The sequence below is a fragment of the Staurois parvus genome, unplaced genomic scaffold, assembly GCF_062004578.1.
Source record: "Staurois parvus isolate SC_StPar_1 unplaced genomic scaffold, SC_StPar_1.0 ptg000081l, whole genome shotgun sequence".
Classification (NCBI taxonomy): domain Eukaryota; kingdom Metazoa; phylum Chordata; class Amphibia; order Anura; family Ranidae; genus Staurois; species Staurois parvus.
Genome location: NW_028317877.1, coordinates 6,953,286 through 6,981,096, shown reverse-complemented (window position 1 = coordinate 6,981,096; position 27,811 = coordinate 6,953,286). Strand labels below are relative to the sequence as shown.

The 27,811-nt window shown below is 39.2% G+C and overlaps 1 protein-coding gene across 4 annotated transcripts in view; it reads left to right on the top strand.

The window, feature by feature from the left end:
• TIAM2 (TIAM Rac1 associated GEF 2) overlaps window positions 1-27,811 on the top strand; it is a 386,278-nt gene that overhangs the window by 213,053 nt on the left and 145,414 nt on the right. For all 4 annotated transcript variants that reach the window (XM_089669764.1, XM_089669762.1, XM_089669765.1 and 1 more), the window contains 2 exons: window positions 4,502-4,648; window positions 5,298-5,369. In XM_089669764.1, the coding sequence (XP_089525890.1) occupies window positions 4,502-4,648; window positions 5,298-5,369 (219 nt within the window). The remainder of the gene's footprint in view (window positions 1-4,501; window positions 4,649-5,297; window positions 5,370-27,811) is intronic.

The window sequence follows — 27,811 nt, the reverse complement described above, 5'->3', positions numbered from 1 at the left end:
TAATTTAGTGTTATGGAGAAGGTCTTGTGCTAGAATTATTGCTGTCACTCCGGTGTGCACGGCGATGTATAACATGTGTATCACAGTCAACGTTTTCACGAGTAGGTGCCCCTGACGCATGCATTTACATGGATATATGTGGGGACAGGGTCTCAAAAATATTTGGGAGAGATTTTATGTACTTGGGTGTAACTTTATTTTTTTGCAAAAAAAACATTTATTTTTTTTTGCGTGACTTTTTTTTTTTACATAACGGGGCAAAAAGTCCCCTATGTGATAATTTTTTGGTGACAGGTTCTCTTTAATGAGACATGCAGGGTCCAAAAGGCCCTGCATGTCTGTTCTGGGCTCCACTGGATGTATTGCAGTGCAGATCGCATTGTTTCTTGGCTGTGTTAGCTGGGAAAAGTGATAGGTGACCCAAAAGTGATGCCATACACGCCGCTTTTCAGGTCACAGGAAGAAGGGCAGGAGAGCAGACGTGTGTCCTCCTTTCCATCCACCTGGGTTGTGTGGAAACAATTGAGCATCAGTGCAGCCGCCTGACTGCGTCCATCTGACAGGCAGGAGTCTGCCAGTCTGTTTTAGATACAATCCCAGTGGCTGTAACTATCAGATTGTGTGTAACCCCCCCCCCCCCCACTGTCAGGTCTGTACAATGTATTTACCTAGCAGTGAAAAGGTTAAAGTAGGTTTAGCTAGCTTTTTGCAAGTCAAGCATCATTGTTCATGGCTGTAGATATTCTTCATATACTAATAGACTGATTTATTATAGTGAGGTGAGGTGTATTCAAGGTAAAGCAGTGCTCATCTAAAACATCCTATCATAGGCGGAGGAATTAAAAAGTCCCAAATTCCACATTCACATGACTGGATGCATAGAGCAGAACTAAACAGATCTAACTTAGGTTTCTCAAAACAGTTACAGTCAGGGCATTCCTGACATTGAGTGTTACTAATGTGCTTATGTTAGCGCTCAATCGAAATGTCAAGCTATCATATGGATTGTGTCATAGCTGATCATATGGGCAGCCCCATGGCAACTACAGATCAAACAGAGGCTAAGATGGCAGCTTTCTTGGCTGTAAGGGATAGGAGGGTTTAGTTCTGCTTTAATGTGCAGATTTCCTTACCCAAATATTGTTTTTTTTCAACTGTTCCTGCTCTGTTAAGGATACAGTAAGTTACACCGTAAATGTATCTACGCACTACAAACTGAAAACATTGTTTAATTCATTTTTAATATGCAAAACAAATTCACCCATTCATCCACCCATGTCTCCATGCTTTATTTTGTTGAGAAATCACTATGAAGAATACCCCCCTAGCATTTCTAGCTGTGGCCATCTTGAGTAAGGGCAGATGATGTAGCATTTACTTCCTGGAAACCATCTTCTCTTAGCTCAGGCCTGCAGGCAGGAGGCTGTGCTTAGCTGAGAAAGACCCTCCTCCCCCCCATATAGTGTTATATGAAAGAAAACACTCCCTATATAGGGTTTTATGACATGTTGGCCTAGACCAGAATCCAGGAAGCAACTGAAGAAAGAAAAAAAAAAGTTTAAAACAAGTAGATGTAATTTACCTTCCTATCTATTTACTAAGGTTAGCTGCATAAGGATTAAAAACAGTAATATGGAATGAGTGAGTTTAGTTCAACTTTAAGGTTTTTACCAGCACGTTTCCGTACTGACATTTCACAATATTTTTGTAATATTGTAACAATATTACAGACTGTGATCATTGACATTTTCAAGAAAATGGTTCATTTTGGTAGATCTGTACAAAGTAAAATAAGAATAATGGTTGAGTGGTTCTTGGAGTGGAAAAAAGCAGGATATCCACAAGAAAAAAAGTGAGAGAATAGGTCAGAGAGCCCTTACAGGGAGGTAGTCAATAAATGAGCAAGACGTAAGGTCATTGAGCTAAAAGTAGAAGTGTAGGGAATAGATTATACTTTACATCAGTTGTGGTTGCGAATAACTATACACCAATGGAACATGTCTGTCTCCATGCAGGAATAGAGTTGATACATTGTTTGCTGGGCAAACATATGATTCGATTCAAAGCTGATCTCTGTACAGATAAAGTATAAAAGACACAAATTAACTACTTTTAGTCTCTTTTTTTTTTTCTAGAAAACTACTTAGAACCCTCAAACATTATATATTTTTTAAGCAGAGGACCTAGGGAATAAAATGGGTGTTGCATATTTTTATGTCACACTGTATTTGTGCAGCGATTTTTCAAACACACATTTTTTTTGTAGAAAATACACGTTAATGAATTTTAAAGTACAAAAACACAATATAATACCCAATTGTTTGGTAAAGTATAAAAGATGATGTTACGGCGAGTAAATAGATACAAAACATGAAACACTTTAAAGCTGTGGAATTGTGCCAAACTACAGTACCTTAAAACCTCTATAGGCAATGATTTAAAAGTCTTTACAGGTTACTAGTTTAGAGTTGCAGAGGAGGTCTGGCACTAAAATGATTTCCCTCACTGATGTTCATGGAGATATCTCACATGTGTGTTGAGATCACTGTTTACGTATGCGTACGGGACCTATGTTGCAATCACATTTGCGTGTGCACAGGGAAACAAAAATGTACAGTGCGTCTTTATTTTATTATTTTTTTGCTATCAGAAGGGATGAACAATATCATTTGTGATAGCATGGGCCATGACAGGTCCTCTTTATGGAGAAATCTGGGGCCTATTAGACCCCATATCTCTTCTCTGGCTTCCAAAGCATCTGATCAAAACAATATAGTTTTGATTAGATATTTGTTCAAGCTGGAAATGGCTTGTTTACATAAGACAAGAAATATTCATCGCTTCTGGTTTCTGATGTCACACAGTGGGAGTAACAACATCAGTTCCTCTCACTGTGTCTTAGGAACCGGTTGCCACTGCTCACATCCTTAACGGGCTCCCTGATTGCACGGGAGAGTCCAGTTAGGCTAGGTTCACATATGTGCGGGTGCTGGGGCTGCTGATCCGCACGAAAATCTGTGCAGCTGCACCACCCCCACTGAGGAATGCTGACCCGTGGGCCATATATGTGAACCAGGGGTAAAAGCAGCCCGGTACGTCACTGAACTGGAATCGGTTACTACAGCTCTGTATTCAATCATAAACACATAATTACATTTATTTTTAAATGCCAACAGTGTACCTTCATTTGACACGGTATCATCCTTTACAGTCCACCATGCTGCAGAGTTCAGAGTAGAGCAAAGAAGAACCAGTATAAATATTCATTCAAGGCTGCAGTGTGCATGTGCTTAAAAAGAGCATGCTGATAGGAGGAAAACGCAGTGTGACAGAAAGATAAGCAAATCTGTCTGCTGCTACTCCTTTTTTTATTTTTTCACTGGCTCAGGGTGGGACAAGACCCAAAAGTTTTATTTAAAAGGAAGTGGAAAAAAAATCAGGTTTGTTGATCTACCAGATGAGAATTTGCTATGTGGAAGAGCTGTGTAAATTTCAAGACTTGATTGAAAGAAACACAGTGCCAGCTAATTAAATTCAAGTGACCGGCCTAGAACAAGTAAATGCCATTATGTGTCAATGTGTTGTTGTCATCATCTAAATCAGTTGTCTCCAAACTTTCTAAACAGAGGGCCAGTTTACTGTGGGGCCGGACCGTGGCCAGTGGGAGTAGAAAATGCCCTGATGTCAGTGGGAGTGAACAATGTCCCATCTTTAGTATTAGGGGAAATATTAATGCCCTATCATTGGTGTCAGTGGAATGAATAGTGCCCCATCATAGATGTTAATGGGATGAATGGTACCCCATCATTGATGTCATGAGAAGGAATAGTGCCCCATCATTGGTGTCAGTGGAATGAATAGTGCCCCATTATAGATGTTAGTGAGATGAATAGTACCCTGTCATTGATGTCAGGAGAAGGAATAGTGCCCCATCGTTGGTGTCAGTGAAATGAATAGTGCCCCATCATAGATGTTAGTGGGATGAATAGTACCCCATCATTGATGTCAGGAGAAGGAATAGTGCCCCATCGTTGGTGTCAGTGGAATGAATAGTGCTCCATCATAGATGTTAGTGGGATGAATAGTACCCCATCATTGATGTCAGGAGAAGGAATAGTGCCCCATCTTTGGTGTCAGTGGAATGAATAGTACCCCATCATTGATGTCAGGAGAAGGAATAGTGCCCCATCATTGGTGTCAGTGGAATGAATAGTGCCCCATTATAGATGTTAGTGGGATGAGTAGTACCCCGTCATTGATGTCAGGAGAAGGAATAGTGCCCCATCGTTGGTGTCAGTGGGAGGAATAGTGCCTCATATCAGTGGGCGGAATAGTGTCCCAAGGGCTGAAGAAACGTTTGCCAAGGGGCACATTCGCAGTTTGGAGACCACTGATCTAAATGAATTGTGTACAAAAACAAAGATGTGTTTTAGCAGTGAGCTTTTGACAGTGTTAAATATGGGGGTTTGAATGAAATTAAACATTCTCCTTTACTATTTAGATCTGCTCTCGGGATGAATCTGCCCTGAGGAAAAGGACATTTTCTCTTTCACAAAAAGTGCAGATTAAGAAGAGTTTATTTTCATCTCTTAAAGGGATTGATACCCTGGCAAGGAAGGGGAAAGAAAAGAGACCTTCGGTAACTCAGGTACGGCACACCAAAGGCAAAATATGCCAGTTTTTAATTCTACAAAAATTATGTAATTCACTTTGTTTTTAAATTAAACATGTGCAGAAATATTTGGATGTCTCTTTTCATAGTTTACTTTTTAAATGTATGTTATATTGTCAATGTTAAAGAGGTAGTAAACTGCAAGAAAAAGAAATCAATGGGCCCCTGCAGGTTTAGGTCATAATGTAGTAGTATGCACTGCATACCACTACATTATGACAGACTTACCTTTACATGGAGCCCTCCAGCGCAGCGCTGTCATTGAGCTGCCATCTTCACCCGGTCTTCCTTTTGGGGTCCCAGGCTCCAGCAATTTGAATGACCAGTGCCGTGATGAAGTCACTCCCATGCATGCGCGCGGGAGTCTTCAACTACAGCACGGAGCTTTGCACAGCACAGTGCCTTCAGCTACGGAACGATATGCTGTCCCTTCAGAGCGCATGCACAGGTGACGTCACCGGCTACATGTTATGTGAATATCTTTACACAATGCAAGTCTAGGAGATGTTCACTGTACCTGCAGGTAAGCCTTATAATAGGCTAACATGTAGTTACAAGTTCTAAAGTGAACTCTACTTCCACTTTAAGCTGCATGTTTCCTATCTGTTTCTTTGTTTCTTTCTAGATTTTTGATACCAATAGTAGCCAGTCTGGCTCTGGGACACAGATTCCACCCAATATGAGTGGCTCCAGTGAGGTAAGCTTACATACTATATCTGGTTATAATATAGTTAGCATATAGCTGTTACTAAAAAGTCTGTGTAAAAATAAGGTTTTTTAACTGTACATTAGAGTCTTTTACATCTGTTGACCCTTTGCTGGCTACTAAGGTAATTTAATTGGACATGGAATGGCTATTGGCATGGCTTAGCCAGATAGGTGAATAGATCTGATGGCACAGGTGGGGTTAAAGTACAGAATAAGGATGAGGATCGGGTTAACCACTACCATGGTTTGAGGTGAATCCTGTGAATTCAAGATTTACAGTCCTGGCAAATTTATGTGCAAATTCACCAAGGACAATTTTTCTAAAACCATAATGCATTGTATAGTTTTTGAACTATAACCATCTGGCTTGGAAGAGACAGTAAGGGCTTTTGGATAAGAAAGCCCATACAGCCATCATTTTTTTTTTTTTGCTCAACCAGTGGGTTGAACAAAAAAAAAAGGATATGATTCCCCTTCTACATATTCAATGTAAATAGGGGATTCCTCCCACTGTGCTATTGTGTTCTGATGGTGGGGAGCCTTCTCCACAGTCAAAATAAAATGATCAGTGCTGCCAGCTAAAGCTAATTGATTTAAAAAAAATCTGAAGGTTTTAGAGAAGTTGATCGGTACAACCTTCTGTACAACCAGGGTGCCCATACATGGATTGAAATTCCACTGGTCCATGCTGAACTAACCACATTTCGATCCCTGTTTGACCAGTTTAGGTCAGTCCTTTCACTCTAAAAGGCGGGGCAGCCATAGCGCACTTGAAGCTGCTGTAGGGAAATAATAGGGAAAGCTGACAAAGAGACAAGGTTCAGCTGGGAAATGGTACTGTAATTCTGATTGTCAATTCTTTCGGCAGTTGAACCTATTATCCTTAAGTAAAACTGTCCTACTGCTGCCAATTTTACATTGCTATATACTCTGAAGTATCCTAATTCTTGTTGTAATGCCCAGTCTGTGCTCCTTGTCTCTAGTATATTTGGGCCTAGCCTTGCTTTTTAAAATGTTCCTGCTGCTGGCCAATTTCACAATACTGTGATGAATTCTTGTTCTGTATGCTTGTCCTGGGTCGGTAAGTACAAAAGCCAACGTTTCAGAATAACTGCGAGAACACTAGTATTTTCAGTAGACCTCAGCATTGGCAGCTTTCATACTCCTTCAGAATAGGTTTCCTTTAATTTCACTGTAATCTGGCTGAAAAGCTGCACAAAGCTCCCTCTTTATTAAAACCTAATGCCACCCTTTCTGTCTGTCCACTTTGCTGATACAGCAGAAGTAAAGGAGCACACCACTATCATATTTTTCTATGTGATGCACTGTGTCAGTGGCCCCATTGGACTGGCCAAATTTCTATCAATGTGTGGGCTTCCCTTATTCCTGATTGTTTAAATTGACTTCTGTTAAAGGGACATGTTGGACATGGTCAAGGGGGGATGGGATGGTATTCCCTCATCCACCTTGTTTGTTAATTTTTGTGTTTTTTTTCATTATTATCATATTTTTTATTCACCTTGCTGGCTAGAACATGGCCAACTAAAGGATAAAGCTCTCTAATGGAGCTTTCGGACCCTTTCACATTAGAATGCTGTTCAGAAAACCCACAATCCGTGCCGATTTCCTGCATCGCATTCAAATTGCACTGCCCTTGCGATCTGCAGTGGATGTGAGTGAGAAGTTAATGACACCCTAAATGCAGGTCGCAAATGCAGCGCGTTTGCCCACACTAGATCACATAACACAAAAGTACCATTGGATCCGGTTGCAGTGTGTTTCCAAAACTAGAGCATGCACTACTTTTGTTACAGTATGGTGCGATTTCAGACTATGCAAAATGAATGGGCTAAAATCGCACTGCACAAAACAGCATGTGAATTGCACGTGAACACGCAGCACGTTCCTGTGCAGTTCCTTGTGTTTATGGGCCCTTAGATATTAGTAGAAAGTGGGAGAGAGGTTCTAATATTCCCCTGTTATATACAAAATAAAAGCAACGTTTTCGTTTGCCATACACTTTATGTACCCTTGTATTATTAGAAAAGACTGCAATGTCAGCAGAATGACTTGCCTCCTTGAGCTTGCCATTTGGATGATTTGATTGACAGGTAGGGCCAAGTTTCAATACAGGATTAAGCTGTGAAAACAATACAGATTTTTCCTGATCATGCGAATTTACAACTGCATAATACAGTTTTTGTTGTGAGCTGCTGCACTGTACAGTGAGAGACCTGCTTCAAACTACGGAGAACAGCTGCTCCTCAGTGGGACACAAGTGTGAATACAAAATCACAGCAGATAACAAAACTGTGGATAACGAAGCACAGTGGTAGTTTCAGCACACTGCTGGTGTTGTGCCCCGGAAAGCCCTTATTTTTTGGCACATTGTGTGCATTGTAGCATATTATGAAAAATGACTTTATCTCTGCTGTGTTGTAAATTAAACGCATGGCCTGTGAACCTGGTCTGTGTGTTTCTGCTTGCAGGTACCATGTTTGCTCAGCTTTGTGTTTGCCATAATAAAATGTAATGATTTATTTAGGGTAATTCCTACATTTGAATTAGGGCAGAGTTCACATACAAATCATCGGTATTGTACTATGTAAATGTGTATATTGTAGATATGGGGGCTACCATTAAAAAAATAAGGATTTTTTTTTTTCAAATCAGAAATAACGTTTATTAATGGTGAAGTCATACATTTCCAAAATGACAAAGCATGTACAGAATGGTAGCAAAGACTTAGGGCTCATGTACACGAAGCATTTGGAAAACTCTTTTGAATGATGGAAACTGACTGCTGAAAAACGTAGGTTAAAAACTGTCAGTTTAGCTGCATTTGCATATTGCATGTATGTGCATTTGCGTTTAGAAGCGTTTTCAAAAGATAACCTCAGGAGACCTTCCCAAATGCCCAGAATGCACTGAAAAATAGTAAAAAAATTAACTATTTCAGACAATTTGAGAGGAATAGAGTGAGCAGAAGCAGAGAGAGCAGTATGTGTTGAGATGACCTGTCTTTTCTGGTTGTATTCACTATGGATCCCATTATGAGCATAATGCAGCATGTTCTACAATTTTTTCCTTCACACGAAACCTGGAACTGACTGCGCTGGTGTATTAGGGCCATTTGAATACATGGAAAACATGGAACAGTTAAACAACGCTTCTATACACAAACGCTTATAAACGCGGTTAACCGCATTTACAAGCGTTTGGCATTTGAAACGCCGGTAAAATCTACTCCTGAACGCAAGTTTGGTGCATTCAAAAAAACGACTGTAAACTGAACTGCTGTTCTCTGTGATGTGTCTGTCATAGACATGGCAGAAATGAAAACTGATAGCTCCTAGTTAACAAAGCCGCTTGCACCCCTTTTGCTAATTAGGACCAACATCTGCTCCATTTTTGTGTTTAGTAGAGTGGTGCAAGCATTATGCTTGTGCCACTCTTTAAGGCTCTTTTTTTTGTGGTGTTTGGATGTCTTCCAGCTTATTGCTGTGCAGAAATCATTGCAGCATTGTCTAACATATTTTCTTTCATGCGAAACCTCAAAGTATGGTGTACCAGGTCCATCGGAGTACCGGGAAAACGCTTAGCATGCATTTTTCATGATGAAAAAAGGCTCTGGACAGCATCTGGAAATGGAAAAGTTTTGCCAACACTTATAAATGCGGTTAGCCACGTTTACACGCATTTACAAGCGTTTGAAACGCTGATAAAATCTACTCCTGAATGCAAGTTTGTGGCATTAAAAAAAACGACTGTAAACTCAACTGCCTATAAATGACTGTAAACGACTATGTGTACATGGACACATAGGAAAACATTAGGGAGAGTTCAGGGGCTGCTGAAATAAATGCTGAGCAGCTGCTGAACGTCAGTTTAGGAGCTGCAGTGTACATGAGCCCTTAATCATTAACAAACCAAACAACATAATAGAGAAATCCTTCCAGTGCCATCAATAAGACAAGAATTCAACAGTCTGTGCAAAATTACAGAGATAACACATTACAATACAATCAAATAGGAAGACAATTTTGCATTTACTGGACAATAGGAGTATCCGCATAACAGTGGACCCGCGGGAAACAGAGAGCACTCTGCCCCCACCAGGGAATACAGGAGAGACATAAATTGGTCTTGAGAAAGTGATAATCAATTTACAATCAGAAGTAACTACAGCAGTCTGTGCATTATTAAATCAAAAGGGGATAAACCTGGAGTGGCCAACCAAGCATCCCAAAGTTTCTCAAATTTACCCAAGCATCCTCTATGCTGGTAAACTAAACGATCATATCAAAGGATATTTAAAGCAATTAAAAATAATGCAGCATATGAGGTTTGGGAATATTATGGAAGCACTTTGTCGACTAAAGCAGATTGCCTTTCCAGATATTACTAGCAGTACAGGGCCCTCATAATGCCGGCTTCCCCTATGCAGTTGTTAGGTGACACTGTACATATAAACAATTCTTTATATATAAGGAATGGAATAAGCCATTCCTTATATATAACATGGGCAGCACAGTGGATAAATGGTTAGCATTTCCACTTGGCAGTCCTAGGGTTGTTGGTTCAAATTGCAACTACAGCACCACCTGCCTGGAGTTTGCATGTTCTCCCTGTGCCTGTGTGGGTTTCCTCCAGGCACCCCATTTTTCCTCCCACATTCCAAAGACATGCTGGAAGGTGAATTGACTCCTGTATATGTAAATTTTTAATTGTTGCTAGTGCAGGTACCTGAATATTAACATCAACTAGTCTCCTGTAATCCCTAAACAGCAGCACTCAGAGAAAGAAAGAGAAAGAGAGGGGCAGTTCTAGGGACTAATCAAGTATATTGCATGCACATGTGCTGCCAAAAAATATGCAAGAACAGGAAAGAGGTGACCTATCAGTAATCATTTGCTCTTCAAGTGTAATGCCCCGTACACATGATAAGAAAATCGTACAAAAATTTTTGCAGAACCGCTGTTCGAATGATTTTGTCTTCGTTGATGAGCAGGATGTTTTAACCGATAACGATATTGTGAACGAAAAAATTAAACAGTGAAAAATTTTGTCGTTTTGCATACGACCGGCCGATTTTCTATGCGGTGGTATGACGGTCATACGAAAAAAAATTTATCAAGCGCTATCACGCATGAGTGAAAACAGAAGATGACTCGGATGTTTTTGTCCAAGGAATCTTCGTAAACATGAACGAAAAATCCAAATGTTAAAAGTAGATTGGCCTAATGAGATAATGAAACCAGAATTCTGCATATTATATTTTATGTATCACTATTTATGTATACAGATAATGTAATAAACTATATTATACTCGTTGCTGTTGATTGTTGTGTATATCGCTCATTCTGGCTGGAAGGGCATAGCTATAAGGTCACACGCACACTGTATCATTTCCACTTGTATGGAAGATGTCAACACTACGTATTGGCCGACGCGCAATTTTTTTAGATTGGTTAATGTGGGCCACGATTTCGACCAACGAACGAATGCCTCTCAGTCATAGGATGACCGATCAGTCATTTCTCTAATCGTGTATTCCCACCTTTAGGCTGCATTCACACTTGAGTGTTTTGTAGCTTGAAGCTGGAAGCTGGAAGCTCCAAAAATGCTCAAACTTAAAAAATCAATTGTTCTTTATGGTGCCTGTTCGCGCGATCAGGTGTGAACAGGCACCATAGAGAATAATTGATTTTTTAAGTTTGAGCCTTTTTTGGAGCTAGGAGCTTCAAGCTACAAAACACTCAAGTGTGAATGCAGCCTAAGTCAAAGCAAAACAAAAACACATATTGGGAAAAATTAAAAGTGGTGCAAGCATAATGCTTGCACCTCTCTACTAAACACAAAAATGGAGCAGATGTTGCTCCCAATTAACAAAAGACGTGCAAGCGGCTTTGTTAACTAGGAGCAATCACTTTTCATTTCTGCCATGTCTATGACAGACACAGCACAGAGAACAGGAAACTTGGAGCTGCATGCTCCATTCACTTTGCCCATCCAAGCCCCTACTCCACCCCCCTTTCAGCTGAGAGCAGGAGGGAGGAGGAACATCATTACCGTTCAAGATCTGCTCAGTGTAGTGTAATCATTGCACTGGTAGATGACAGGATGTGAGCTGTCTGCAGACAGCTCACATTCCATACAAGTCTATACCTGGTGGGAATCTGCTGCACTTTTCTATATGGAAAACTGCCTCATTCCCACTGTTAATTAGGTGCAAACCCTGCAACAGTTTCTATTTTACTCTGTAAAAGAAACTGGCATGGGTGGCGCAGATATTATTATTATACAGGATTTATATAGCGCCAACAGTTTGCGCAGTGCTTTACAAAATAAAGGTAGACATTACAGTTACAATACATTTTGGTACAAGAGGAAACAGAGGGCCCTGCTTGTTAGACCTTACAATCTAAGAGATAAACCTAAAACATCTATCTACTTGGTTCATGTGGTCCACGCCACTCGCAACAGTTTCTCGCACTTGTATAAAGTTGCAGGAAACTTAGTTAATTACCAGGATTGTTTATATCTCTGCAATACATTCTCATTTTCCAATATTTTATCCCTTAAAAATGCATCACGTGCAGAAAAAATACAGATATGCCAGAAATAGTGTACTCCTACCTTCCACTTTGACCTGACAACTTAGTGTATTTCTGGCTCTGAATTCTAAACCACATGTTTTCACCATTCCTACTTTATTCCTCCATTACTTGTCTTCCCTCATCTCCATAATCCTTCTTTGTGCACAGACAGAGAGCACAGAACATTATCAGCTCACAAGATTTCTGGCTAGATCAACCTTTATTTTTTGCACTTATTGAAGAGATATTGCAAGAAAACGTTCAATAGTATATTTAGTAGGTCAAAAAAAAGTAAGAGAAAGTGAAGTTGTTCAAACGCTTTCACTGTCCAGTTACGGGCTGTCGGCAAAAACGCAACTAAATATTTTGCATCAGTGCAGTAGAAAAAAGTCAGGTCACCAACCAGGCTGTGCTGTGTGGCAGTGTAGCATGAATCTCAGGACCAGATGGTCAGAAAAACAAATGCTTTGGCAGGTAATGTTGTCCATTCTGCTGTTTGTATGCAATTCAGCTTTAAATTCAGACCTCTGCTGAGAAAATATATAGGCTGCCATTGCTGAACAATGCTAGTTGCTTGACTGATACACTGATCCAATTATTTAGTGGTTCCGAGTCCCTAAAGCAGGCTGCACATGGGTCGAATTCCGAATGATTTTACGATCGAAAATGGAAAACATTGTTCAACAATCCAATGGTGCCACCAATGATTTTGAAAATTTTCCAGCATGCCCGATAAAGGAAATGGGGAGGAATCATGAAAATCGGCCACTGCCATTGCCCCACTAACAGAGTGAAAATCAGCCGATTATACTTAGGTCTGATTTTTGAACGAAAAATCGTTTGAAAATCGACCCATGTATGGCCGGCCTTACCCACAACAAGTCTTCAGCCAGCAAAGCCACAACTCCTACCTAGAAGAAGACAGCAGTGGCAGCCTACGTATTTTTCAAGCACTGTCATCTTCGAGATGTTCTAAGTCAAACAGAAGAGAACATTACATGATTATTCATTTTATATAAGGTGCATAAACCATTTGCATATGAATGCCCCATTTCTTGTTGTGATCAGAATTCAGCATTGAAAACACAAATCCAGCTAGCTTTTCTTTCTTATGTAAAATGACAAGCAACATATTCAAGCTGCACTGGCACAATAAATGTCAGCCTTATCTCATGTATGACCAATACATCATTAAAATAAAACCTTTCAAGGTTGAAGTTAGCAGGCCTTTTTCAAACTGGTTCTTTCTGGTAAACCAGATATTATTTTCATTTATAAGAGAACCTATAACTAATCAGATTTTTGTGCCTTTTTTGTTTAATATGCAGAAAAAATTTATTCAGACTACTTAATGTTGTTTAAAACTGCAACTTTCAAAAGAGGATAGGAGCTTGTCACTCATTGTATAAAAACCTCCAGTCCAATTTATTTAGACTCTCCAAAGTACAGACAGTTCGTTCTAGTTAAAGACAGTCCCCAACGCGTTTCACTCATATACAGTAACTGCTTGCTCAAAGGATAAGGATGAGTAAACTCCAATATGAGTGAAACGCATTAGGACTTTGTGCTAAACCAGGAGGAGTTCTCTGTAGTTTGGTGAATACATTGGATTGGAGGTTTGGATATAGTGAGTACCTTCAGTCTGCTTTTGAAAGTTGCCGTTTAGAGTTCAGAGACTGCCGGGAGATCGCTCCTGGAGTTGAGGTTTGTTGGAGAGTGGTGCTTGCAGCAGGTTGGATTTTGTTTTCCACTGGTAATGACTTGCTTTGTAAAGCATATTGGACTTGCTGTTAATTTAGCTTGGAAGTGTAAATACATGTGGAGGTACAATTTGGATGCAGAGTAATCCATTTGTGCCTGACTGCCATGCATAATATGAAAGCCATATGCTTCTTCTATGTGAGCCAGCCATGCAGTATAATAAAGCTCATTGCCATGTCCCTACCACCTGCCATTTAGCAAGCAGCACATAGTACCTTCTGTAAGAGGTTATGGGGTATTGCCTAAGCAATTTAGAGGCTTAGTTGTTCTGGATTTGCAAAAATATTATCAGGCGGTACATCTTGGGGGATTAGTAGACATTGAACAGTAGACATTGAACAGGCCCAAACTTTGATACCACTTCACCATGTGCTGTGGTACCATGTGGATCTACCTCTCATGCTTAAAACACTACCATAGAGGACCCACCTCATAGAGAGGTTCTCTATGATACTATGCAAAGGGTTCACTTTTAAAAGAAAACAAGTGAATATTTTCAGTGGCCCTTCTCTTTGCTATTTTTCCTTTGGAGCATATTTGGTTTCTACTGAGAACTTTTAAAGTAACCATGGAAGGAATGCCCAACTGGAGAGACAGCAGGAGATAGCTCATGGGCAGTCTGTTTTCTATAGCAAGTTTGACCTATATGCAAGTATGGGTCTTATATGAAGGTGAGCAGCCACTTTATACGGGTGGTGGAGCACAGTGTTAATCCTGCATCACAGTGGTGGAGATTCTTCTGAAAATAAGGACTCTTATAGCACTTTTCTTTCTTGAGCAAGTTGATAACTCACAATTCAAATGGGCACTATCCATCACACTTATTGTTGATAGTTTTTTTGTTTATAATTGGCACTTGCACAGCAGTAGGTGTACTTGGTACACTTATGTGTGTATGATATTTATGCGGTATTTATTGATGGATTATTAAGCAATGTATTTATGCATATATATTTATCATGTTGTAGCACTGATGTTGTGGTATTAACACTCCAGGCAGCTGTATAGTGTCCTCCATTGCCCACAGGTTGTGGCAAGACCTCTATCTGGTGTTAATCCTCCCGATTTCCAGGGCTACTGAGTATTTTTTGGATCTTTGTACGAGATGTTCATGGTATACTAGATTTACCAAGGCTATCCACTAATTATCACCATATTTTGGTTACACTGTACCTTTATTACTGTAATGTTTTACGTTGTTGGAACCTACTTTTCTTTAAAATAAAAAATTTGAAAAAAAGAAGAGGTTATGGGGTAGTACTGTGAAGTAGGCCACTCCAAAGTGCTACACTACAACCTCTTGGTTTTCTCCACTTTTTGATAACTTTTTCCCATGTTATTGTTTCCCCAGCAAATCCTAATTGAAGTTGCCTAGATATTTCAGATGCATCTTGGGAAATCAAACTCCTATCCATTATATCAGATGATTTACAAATATACATAGCAAAGACTATTCTCATCAGAAAACCCTTATGGGTTTGAGGACTGAATGCAAGTCCCATATAACTAGCATATTTTGTTTCCCATGAGGAAGCAGGTTTACGTTTAAATGCTGGAATTGCAAATGATGTTACACAGCTGGATTTTGCAATGCATAGTAATTGTCTGGAGCATAATTATCAGAAGATAGATAACAAAGGGTCAGAGGATAAAAAGTAAACAGAACAATCAACATAGTCTAATGTTAGCAGTGGTCCACCAAAAGGTTCTGTTTCTTCTTTTTTATTAAATGAAAGCTAGATTAGTTGTGGGTCAGTTTTATTTTATTTATTCAGTAATACATTTTTATCTAGGATATATATATATATACAGTATATTGCTACATTATCCTTCCTCAACAATCCTGAAGGAAAGTACTATGTATTAATACATGTATGTTAAAAAAAAAAAAAAATGTACCACCTCTCCCCGATATGTCTATGAAATACTTGTGTTTGCCTATGCCTTCCTTTAGTTTTAGTTACCTCTTGTGTTATTTTCTTTACATTATAAAAAATATATATGGAAACTTTAAAATGTATGCCGCATAAATGCTTGGACAGGTTTAAAATATTTTAATTTTTACAATCTGATTATTTTAGGGGTGTAAATGAATATCTCTTAAGCTGGGTACACACTATAAGAAGATTGGACGAACGATCGTTCAGTTTTCTTCAATGTTTCACAGCAAGTCGAACCCGAGGATGGTAGTAATTGTACAAAAATTCTCAAATGACAAAGGCTTTTTATTTTGTTTGACATAGAAACCTTGTAGCGTAGATTATTGTTTCTGATCATGCGCAGTCTTTCGGATCTGTTTTCTCTCTTACAAAAACAGTAGACATTGAGCAAAAATCGAATTTTGTGTTCATGTACGAGAAAAAATTTGGAATTTGTCCCTTTTGGAAATTTTCATTTGGAAAGTAAGAATCGGATGTCGAAAGCTGTGTACACACTATATGAAATTCAAACGGAGGTTCCTTGTACGGAATTTTTCTTCAGATTTTTTTCATAGTGTGTGCCACACTTAAGTTAAGCAGGCCATAGATTATGCGATTTCCTTACCTTTCACCACGGGTGGAAGGAAAGAAAATCTTTTGATTTCCCCCATCAACACAGAACTGTAGCACACAATGATTACTGATGGCGGCTATAGCTGCCGACAGTAATTGCATGTAAAAAAAATTACAGGCTGGCTGTATCTAAGTTGATTGATGGTTAGACTTAGGTACAACCAGTCTGTCCATAGATGGATCAAATGTTGGCTGGTCCCTGCTGAACCAGTTGGGATTCAATACATCTATGGCCGGCTTAATAGGTAATCATGGAAAAGATGTTAAAACCAAATCAGGATAAAAACTAGTGTCACTAAAGATTTACCGTTGATTAAAGACTTTTTTGTATTCAAAAAATGTACACTGCGTGCCTTATTGAACTGAAGTCACAGTATACCTATATAAACTCCGGCTGTCTGCTCTGCCCCTTGGGAGCTCTGGTTGAGGTCGGGATGAGAACCTGAGGTTGGGATCTTTTCAGAGCCTGGACTGGCTCTGTGACGTTTAAATTTAATTGTGGGAAATACAATGGCAGAGATGAAAACATGTAATCACCTGTATAAATCACTTATGAGATCACATCTTGAATGTGGGATACAGATTTGGTTAAATACTGTAAAAGCATAGGACATTTGGTGAGAATTGAGAAAGGGACAAATTAAGTAATTAAAGGGAGGACGTCTTACAATAATAGGTTTTGCTTGTTCAGTTTGGGAAAAAAAAATCTTAGAGGCAGTGATACCTATAAATATATCATTTTATTAATATAGATATGACAAATACATTTTTTTCAGGGATTGGACAAAGGACTTGGGAACATCAGTTGCACATGGAAAAAATATTATTTCACCATACATATTATTTCCAAGAAAATGGTTCTTTACAATAGGAGCTGCTGCCTAATAAGCAACAGTAAAACCAATAGCAGGCTATAACAGGCTTTAAAAATAGACTGAATATTTTTTTCAACCTATGATGGTATTCACAGAAATAATTGCTAAAGGATAGTAAGGAAATATTTTGATCCAGGAAAATAATCTTACTGCCTTTATAGAGTCAAGGGGAAATCCCCCACCTTTTGAGGAAAATTGACCACAGTTCTGTTTTGGTTTTTTTTGCCCATCTCTGGACAAACATAATTTTGTGAACGGTTGATGTTGATAGATATCTGTCTTTTGTTCAGCTTTGTTTATTATGTAATTATCTGTAATTGTGTCCATAAGGTAGCATCATCTGTGACACATTTGCTATAGGGAAAAGGAATTTGGTTCTTAGTATAAACGGAACCCTATGGGGAGTCTCCAACCACTCTACATGGGATTTATCCGGTGATTATGCCTGACATTATCTCCAAATGCTTAGGTACATTAAGGAAAGACCTTTTGCATGGTTGAATGAACTTTATGGGCAGTGGCAAACAGACTTCAATCACTTGGATTTTTTTTTCTTTTACAGAATGTATAACTTATTAGTGTTCCTTTCAAAAATGAAGTATACCTAAGAAGCTGAGCAAAGATCAATTTTTTTACTTAAAGCAGTTGTAAAGCTAATTTTTTTCATTCTTAAAATAAAAAAAACATGGTCCCCCACCATTGCTTTCCACTCTCCTTTGCTCCAAGTGCCCCCATAGCAAGCCACTTGCTATGGGGGTACTCTTGCGGTTTTGCTCCTGAGCTGGGCTGTGTGCATTCATAGACACACACATAGTGAGGCCCAGTCCTTCCCCCCCCCAATGGCTCCCGCTGCTGTCAGCAAAGCCTATAAAACCAGACATTGAAGAGAAGAGAAGAACTGCTACAGATTGGACACCACTAGACACCACAGTGTCAGTAAGATTGCTCTTATTGACACTGTATATAGGCTAGTTGTCATATAGAACGTGCCATAGTTAACCTTTTTTGGAGAAATTCTTGAATTTTATTAGACAATTCTTTAAGTGCTGATGGCCAATGTTTTATGCCCAACAAATTAGCTTCTATTAGATCAGAAGATTGTAATCATTATGAGGAACACGTGGCTTTTTTTGGAAATCTATCAGTGTACAGCTGGCCATAGATGGATCAAAATTTGGCTGGTGCAGAAGGAACCGGACAGATTTCAATCCATCTATGGGCAGGCTGGTTGTACTGAAGTTGATCTATTGATCAACTTAGCACAACAAGCCTGTGGTTTTTTTTTTCTTTTTGTATCATTGCCGCTGGCTATGGCCGGTAGCAGTATTCAGACAGCGAAACCTTGTGCTGTCAGAGTACAATAGGGATTCCCCCATCAACACTGACTGTTGATGGGGAAATCAAGTGATTTTCTTTTCTTCAAGGCTTGGTTGAAGGAAAGAAAATTGCACACTGCATGGCTAGCCTACGCTCTCACAATATTACACATGTAAGACATTCTCATATGTCATTTGCCTAAACAATTGAACACAGCAAATATTTACAAAGATCAGTGACAAGCAAATTAAGGGAAATTAAGGTCAGCAGCCAGACTGATAGTGGTCATTAGTCTGTGAAACTAATGCTATTATAAAGGATATGTCTTTCCCGAGCAAGCTGTTCAACTATGCCAACATTTTTCTGCAGATTGGGCCTGACTTGACACTGAGTTAAAGTAAGCCACCCTGATTACCACAAGTAGACAGAGAGATCGCTGTAGACTAAAAGGGCGGCTTTGTACTTGGAGCTGCCAGAAATAGCCAGCATACCACATTTGTTCTAGATTGCTAGTTTTCAATAGAAAACCCTTCTCTGTGCAAGCCAGCGTTTGTGAGAGGGGGGATTAGTTCTAAAGCAGCTGTCATAGCACATGGGAGTTTGTTGACAGAGCAGTGTAATAGACTTGTAGGCCACGCTTGCTGCTCTGCGCCTAGTTTGTGTGCCTTGTTCTATCTTACAATAAGTAAAACGTACATTATTCAGTTGATTATTCTACAGACATTGAGTGTCTTGGTATTTGGAAAGCAGTTTACACGACTGGAAGTAATACATACCTTGGAATCACATTTGTTTTCTCATGTACAGTGGGAAAAATAATTATTTGATCCCCTGCAGATTTTGTAAGTTTGCCCACTTACAAAGAAATGAAGGGTCTATCATTTTTTTCATTGGTGTATTTTAAAATGATAGAAACAGAATATTATCCAAAAGTCCGAAAAAAACACAATACAAATATTATTAATTTAGTTGCAGTTCAGTGAGTAAAATAAGTATTGATTCACAACCAACCAACAACAATTCTGCCTCCGACAGACTGGCTATGCACTCATATGGTATACAGATTAGTCCTGTCAATTTTAGAAGGTGCTCCTTATGACGACTCATTACTGTATGTGTATAAAAGACACCTGTCCATGGGCAAATGGCTAAAAAGCTGTCAAAGTCAGGACAAGATTGTAGACCTGCATAATGGAAGAAATAGAAAATAACCATCAATCGTCCTCGGTCTGGAGCTCCATGTAAGATTTCGCCTCATAGGTTAACCACTTCCAGACCGGACACTTTTACCCCCTTCCTGACCAGGGCAATTTTCATCTTTCAGCGCTATCACACTTTGAATGACAATTGCGTGGTCATGCAACACTGTACCCAAATGAATTTTTTACCATTTTTTTGAGACAGATAAAGCTTTATTTTGGTGGTATTTATTCACCGCTGGGATTTTTATTTTTTTTGCTATGTAAATGAAAATGTCCAAAAATTTTGAAAAAAAGTGTTTTTTTTATAAAATTTTGCAAATAAATAATATTTCATCATAAATCTTTGCCAAAATTTATACCGTTATCTTTTTAGTAAAAAAAAAAAATCCAAATTAGTTTATAACCAAAAATTATAATTTTTAAATATTTTTTTTTTACATTTTTATTTTATTTTTTTATATATATTTTTTTTAATTTATTTTTTTACATACTGTCACCCTAGCAGTACAGTGTCACCATGGTGACACTGTACTACTTGTGGGGGGTGATGAAGATTTTTTTTTTTTTTTACACTGATTGCTTTTACACCCATATAGGATGTAAAAGCAATCATTTCTCTTTCTCTCTGTGTGCATTCTTGCACTCATTGAGAACTACTGAGTGAGCTGTGATTGGTCACAGCTTGTCACATGGTACAAGGCTGTTATGAATAGCCTTGTACCATGTGACCTCTGTGATCATTCACAGATTTCACACGTAGTAAGCAATGATGTCACAAGTGACATCTTGCTTACTACTTTGCATGTGATCACTGATTGGCCAATCAGTGATCACATGATCAGGACCTCGTACAGACGATCGGTGCTTCACTGTGTCCGGAGGACACAGCGGGCACCAGATCGCGGTGCTGCGCGCTCCCAGGGAGTGCGCACAAGCAGGGTGCGGGGAGGCCATTTATAAACGGCCACCCGACCCTGCACTGCCACCGTCCGGCCGTTTATATGCAACGGCCGGTCAGGAAGTGGTTAAGGATGATCATGAGAAAAGTGAGAGATCATCCCAGAACTACACGGGAGGAGCTTGTGAATGATCTCAAGTTGGGACCACAGTCACTAAACAAACCATTGGAAACACAATATGCCACCATGGATTGAAATCCTGCAGCGCCCATAAGGTCCCCCTCCTCAAGAAGGCACATGCACAGGCCCATCTGAAGTTTGCCATTGAACATCTAAATGATTCAGAGAAGGATTGGGAGAAAGTGCTGTGGTCAGATGAGACCAAAATTGAGCTCTTTGGCATTAACTCGACTCCCTGTGTTTGGAGGAAAAAAAAGTACTGACTATGACCCTAAGAACACCATCCCTACAGTCAAGGACAAAGGTGGAAACATTATGCTTTGGAGCTGTTTCTCTGTTAAAGATACAGGGTGACTTTACCGCATTGAGGGGCCAATGGATTGGGCCATGTATTGTAAAATCTTGCATGAGACCCTTCTTCCCACCAGAATACTGAAGATGGGTCATGGAGGGGTCTTCCAGCATGACAATGACCCAAAATAACATGACATGACAATGCCGCAAAATATACTATCAATGCAACAAAGGAGTAGCTCAAGAAGAAGCACATTGAGGTCATGGAGTGGCCTAGCCAGTCTCCAGACCTTAATCCTATAGAAAATTTATGGAGGGAACTGAAACTTCGAGTTACCATGCAACAGCCAAGAAACCTTAAAGTGTTATTAAACCCACAACAGTAAAATCAGTCTGTATATGCAGTAAAGCATGCTTGTTATACTCACTGTGGAACCTAAGGGGTTATTCCTCCTGCATTGTGTAAAAATGCTGTTTGATCCTGTCTTCTCTGATCCTCTCCTTCTTCCAGTGTCCTCTTATCTCTTGATAAGACATATTGTGTGGAGGTTTGTTTTTTTTTATGGGAGAGTGCATGTGATCAGCACATGGCCAATCTGCACTGTCCAGACAGAGGTAAGGGGTTCTGCATCCTCCTAGAGCAAAATGAAAATTCCTCCTGTAAACTTTAACAAGTGCTCTGCTGAACACTGATAGAAGTCACAAGATTGCTCTAACTGCTGATGAGAAAATGTATTTAGCAGTTTATATTTACTAAAATAATTGCATTTCTATGTTGTGTGTACTGTGGGAGACCAGATTTAGTGAATGCAGGGTCCGGGGTTTAGTAACACTTTAAGGATTTAGAGGAGATCTGTAAATAAGAGTGGACCAAAATCCCTCCTGAGATGTGTGGAAACCTAGTAACCAACTATAAGAAACATCTTACCTCTGTGCTTGCCAACAAGGGTTTCTCCACTAAGTACTAAGTCATGTTTTGCTTGGGGATCAAATTTATACACATAACAAGTTGTCATTAGGAGCACCTTCTAAAATTGACAGGAGTAATCTGTGTACCACATGAGCACATAGCCAGTCTGTGGAAGGCAGAATTATTGTTATTATTGGTTGGTAGCAGAACAATACTTATTTTACTCACTGAACTGCAACTCAATTTGTAACATTTGTATCATGTGTTTATTTCTGGATTTTTGGTTGATATTCTGTCTCTATTATATAAAATACACCTATGATAAAAACTATAGGCCTTTCATTTTTTTGCAAGTGGGCAAACTTACAAAATCTGCAAGGGATCAAATAATCTTTTTCCCCACTGTATTTGTCTCAGCGTTTTAAGACGTTTTAACGTGGTTGCACAGCCATGTTTTTTTCTTTATTTTTAAAGGATATTTTCTTTGTTCTGGAATAAGCTAAACCAAGCACGACTGTGGTTTGGGGATATTCAGCTCTTGAAGAGTGAGGCTGCCTATACATTATAGAATTTTTGCAATTCGCTAACCGTTAGTGGGGTCAAATTGAAGTTCTTGACCACAGCGATGAGAAAATTCAAAGGGGCATGTTGGAAAATTTTTTTTTAACAAGTATCTAACAGGGTATGTAGTTTTCCTTCAGGAAAGCCCATTCATTCTAAAATTAAGTGTTTAAAGCAAATTAAATTTTGAAGTACTTGTGATCAACACTCCTCAGGTCATCAAATTTACTGAGAAATTTTTGGCCAGGTTTAGACTAGATGCAGCCTTTTATAAATCTACAAATGCTAAGTCATCCTGTGTGCACAGACATTGGGGTTCGTTTACTAACCGCAAATAGACTGTGCAATTGCACTTGCAAAATGAACGGTCTACTCCAGGAATCACCTAATTCCAGGCTTACAGTAAACCATGGCCAAGGCCCTAGCAAGATATAATGTGAAGTGGATACCTCTCATTTGATGCCCACATAGCAATGTGGGATGCTTCAGGCAAGTTGAAGCTTCTGATAATCCTTTTTCCTAGCACTAGAATATCCACATGTGCAAAGTTCCTTAATCAACAATCCTCTTCAAGTGATATTCTCACCAATATCTTAAATGCTCACCAGATAGTAAGACCCTTCTTGTATAATGGGTCAAGTCACACTTGTGCCCAACAACAATCCAGTGTTACTCTTTTCTCTTCCCTCCACTGCTCATCACGCCTTCTGTGCAATATTTCCTCATGGACATGCAATATTTCCTCATGGGCCAAATCTGTGCTGTGCACACTTTATTTATAAACATATAGAGATCTCACACTATGGTGTCTGTTTATGAACCAGCAGTAATAGATGGCTGCTCAGTACTCTGGCATTCTCGGAGAACACAGTTCTCCTGTGAATGCAGTTTATGAAGCATATGTAGATCAGTTCTACAAATGAAGGGAGAATGGTCCACAAACGCTGGAAAACGGCTGATTTTACTATAATCTTGCGAGATTACAGTAAAAGATCAGTTTACTAAGCAGAGGTAAATTATCTCTGCTTAGTTTGCGGTCCCTCCAATTATCCAGCTCTGGGCTGGAGAATCTGGAGGGAGAACACAGATCTCCACCGAAGGGCTGAACATGTTCTCCTGAGTGTTATAAACTGTGAATGACCAGAGAATAGCTGCGATCCTCTGAATCGCAGCTATTCTCTGTGTCATAAAAGGACACCTATAGCATCAACAATCTACCACCACCATGTGTCCCCTCAAGCAATGGAGCCTCACCAGAGTCCTGTGACCACAATCAGTCTAGAATGCACCCAGTGTCCACTCCCCTCTTCTCCGCTGCCTTCTCCAGAGTCACCAATCCACCTCATAAAAGAGCTTCCAATAGTGTAGTATTTTTAAGTAAAGACATTTATTTTCCAATATGCTTACATATACAAGGGGAAGATCATATATCCATTCAAAGATGGCCACACCACAATTTTTTGTTCCTGTGACATACTTCCAGTTCCTATGAAGACAAAGTCAAAGCTTCTGCTTTCCAAAAAGGAGAAATTTGCATATGGTTTAAGGTGATGCATGTGCATGGTTTGCTTTCACACTAGGCGCTATCATGCATCCATAGAAGGCAAGTATACTTTGAAACCATGTCAGAATTTGGCAGCATGGAGAAGAAATTTTTGAAATTGAATTCCAGCCAGAACTGCATTTTTTCCAAGGTAGAGACAGGAAGGTATTTTAGCTTTTGAATTTTCTTTCACTTTCTGTCCCCATAAAAGTAAAACTTGGATTAAAAGCTAGGATGAACCTTTTCAAAAGGGGCACAGACCAGGAATAAAAACATAACAGAAGTCCTAACCGATTCATGTTCAAAATTAAAATAAATGGTCATAGGTATAGCAAGAGAATAATCTGAGGGCAAGTATAGATAATCGGGTAAAACGTAATAAAAAAAAAAAATTTACTTATTGGGGAGGGTTATGTGGCACAAAATCAGAAATAGGAACAACATGTTTGGGTGGAAATGAGATGTGATATTAGTCATGATGGTTACACTATAAATATTTAGCCTTTGTGCGGCTTGGTTTCTTCAGAAGGAAAGATTGCATTAAATGATGGGCTTTTTAACCACAGTTTCAAAATAATTTCAGGAAAGCATAATAACATGTTTCCATTGCAATTGTATGAGCAAGAGTGTGTATTGTGAAAAGACTAAGATCAATGTTAGTGGTGTGTTTTAGAGATTAACTAGCATGACAGTCATTCTTTACTTTTTCATAGCTCTCCTGCAGGCTTACAAATAGTAGTTCAGTTTTATAATTTTATTTTAAATATGAACTAGATTCTAAATATTGAATTCCATCACTGGACGACATACAAATCTTAAACACATATATAGCCCGCACTCTTCTATACAATACATAAAAATGTGTATGTGATGATAAGGACTCCTGATGACAGGTGTTGCTGACGAAATGCACTGGGCAGGATTTCCGCGATACGTCATTTCCAGTCGGTGGAGCGCAGGTGAAGCGCAAACCAGTGGTTTTGGTTTCCATTTCTAGAAATACTACATGCTTGATTGTTCTCTACTAATGTGAGTGTGATTTTAAGCCAACGTTTTAATAAATTGGATAATACTACACTATGAGAGCTCTATCTATCTCTGTCCCTCTATGAGGAAAATTTATACAGTCTCTTAGAGGCACAGGAATATTGCCAACATACGGTGAGATCCAATTGTTCATGTGAATGGGGGATTATTGGATGATCAGAAATCATACATCCATTTGAGACATCACAAGTGTATTTGACCTTCTTTGATTTAGGGGTCATATATTTCTGGTTAGTGCAGTGTGCTTTTCTTGGGAATAGAGGAATAACACTATTTTCCAGGGCGTCATTTTTCTACACAGTCTGTATATGAACATTTGGCACTGAGTGCTACTGAATCTGAATACAGATTATATACGTTTTTGTTTAATACAAATTTTTATTGATTTTGTATTGGTTCATTGCATATATATTTTCTTGCACATAGTCCTATTTATTTATTTATGTTGCATGAGATCACTTTTATTTATCATCACATTTACATTTTTTTATGTGTTGTATGGAAGAGTGCGGCCTATATAATATGCCTATAATTCTGGCTTGATACAAGCTTGGAGACGTTCTGCTCTTAGATGCTTAAGGACTGGCCCGATTTATACACAAAGGGTAATTTAGAATTTTGTTATATAAAAGAGCGCGGTCTACTCCACATTTATAAATACAAATCTTAAAACCTAGCTATATGCTTTTATTTTGTTGCACCACTTGTATAGGACATATTGTGCAACTTTCTTCTGTCTTAAAAATCATGCTTTTTTCCCAGGATACAGTCTTCTTTGTTAAAGGATAACTCTACGTTTGTAGGAAAAAGAATATTAAAAAAAATAATATAGTATATACTACTGCATACAAGCCATATTGTAAAATAACATCATTATTAAACATTAATTTCCATTTAAATCAGCAGCACTGCCATTTTCTGTAAAATTCAATGCATTGGCAACCAGGAGGTGTTCTGTATACAGATTGTGTACGGAATGCCCCCAAGAAATGTCATTTCTTGCATGTGTGATTGGCTCACTGATTTTCCCAGAAGTCTACACTAAGATGCAAATCTGATCTTGGATATCCCGTGCAACAAAAATTTCATTTTTGGTGAGATGCTCCCAAAGGGTTAATCATGTCTAACGGTATTAAAACCATGCCACTTTCCACATTACAACCCAACAAGTGCAGCAGCTGATTAATAATTATACCACATACATGGAAGAACAATTATGAAACTCTTTAACAGGGAAAGTTGTTCTGTGTTCAGTAAATGATCTCTGGCCATGCTGTATATGTCCGCACATTAGGCAGGGACGCTTGTTACAGGGGAACATGCCTACCAATGGGATAAGGGTGAGTTGTTTACCTCTAGTGGGCTGTGTGATGGATTTGATTTTACTAGCAGAAATTTTGCTGTTGATATTTGGGGCCTCTCTATAAGCAAATTTGGGGGCTACTGAAATGGGGTGTTTAAAATTTGGGTCCTGATTCAAAGTAGACCAGTGTTTCTTGAAAACACCTTCCATTTTAAAATGTTGAGAATGGTATTGCGTGGTGAATCTAACCCCTTTGTTCTCTAGAGTCTGAGTCTTGGGTGGAGGGATCTCCTCAGTAAGATGGGCAAGATAAGCCTGATTGATGATATCAGCCTGGTATCCTTTTTCAGAGAACTTTTGTTTCAAAACTGTAATCTGTTTTTTCGTAATCAGCTAGTCTAATACAATTATGTAGTGCAACCTGTCCAATGGTCACTCACCAGCTCCGGCATCTTCTTCTGGGTGCTGGTCTTTGGGCCTCTTCATCAGCCGACGGGGAATGATGTCACTGTGCATGTGCAGGAGCTAGTCATCCCTGCACTCAAAGACCAGTCTGAAGCTCAGTTTACAGCTCTGGAGAATACAGCGATCGGGCAGGTAGGGGAATTTTATTGCAGAAATGACAGTGCATGACTGAAATAAAAGCCTGCCTGCTCGCTGTTTCTTACAGTGGAACTTCAGTTCAATGTAATGTTTAGTATCCCAACAAGGTTACTTGCACTGGGGACTTCCAGACAGCAACTGAAGAAAAAAAAAAAAAGGTGCAGCACAACATTTGGATTCTCCCATATAAAAAGCTGTGACATTTCAAGACTGGAATCTGAGAAAGAAAGGTCTGTTGAAAACCAGAAATACAGGTAATGTTTACCAGCCCCTTCCTGAGTGGACACAGGAGCGATCGATAACAATTGCTCCTGTGTCCATTTATCACTGAGGCGAACTGTATTTACTGTGCTTCAGTTTGTGAATGAATAGGAGCTTCTACTCATTCCTATGCAGTGCAGCTGAGGCTGAAGAGTCCTCAGTCCCTTTCTTTTTCTCAAAAAAGCCCCTCCCTCAAAAAAAGTAAAAACAATATTAAACATAACATAAGAATAAAAAGGTAACATAGTGAGGCTTGTTAAAACATGGCATACTACAGCTCATGCCTGTGTGAGGGCTGTGCTTACCCGCACGGAGATGCACAGTTGTTCTATGCATTCCCATGCAGGCAGTTCCATTCATGTCATTTGGGAAGCAGTGCTGAATGGATTATATTGGAGGACAGTCTGACCTGGGTGGTGGGTTATTTTGGGGGACAGGTTAACCTGAGGAGAGGATTGTATTGGGGGACAGACTGACCTGGGGAAATTGAATTGAGGGGCAGATTGACCTGGGGGGGGGGGGAT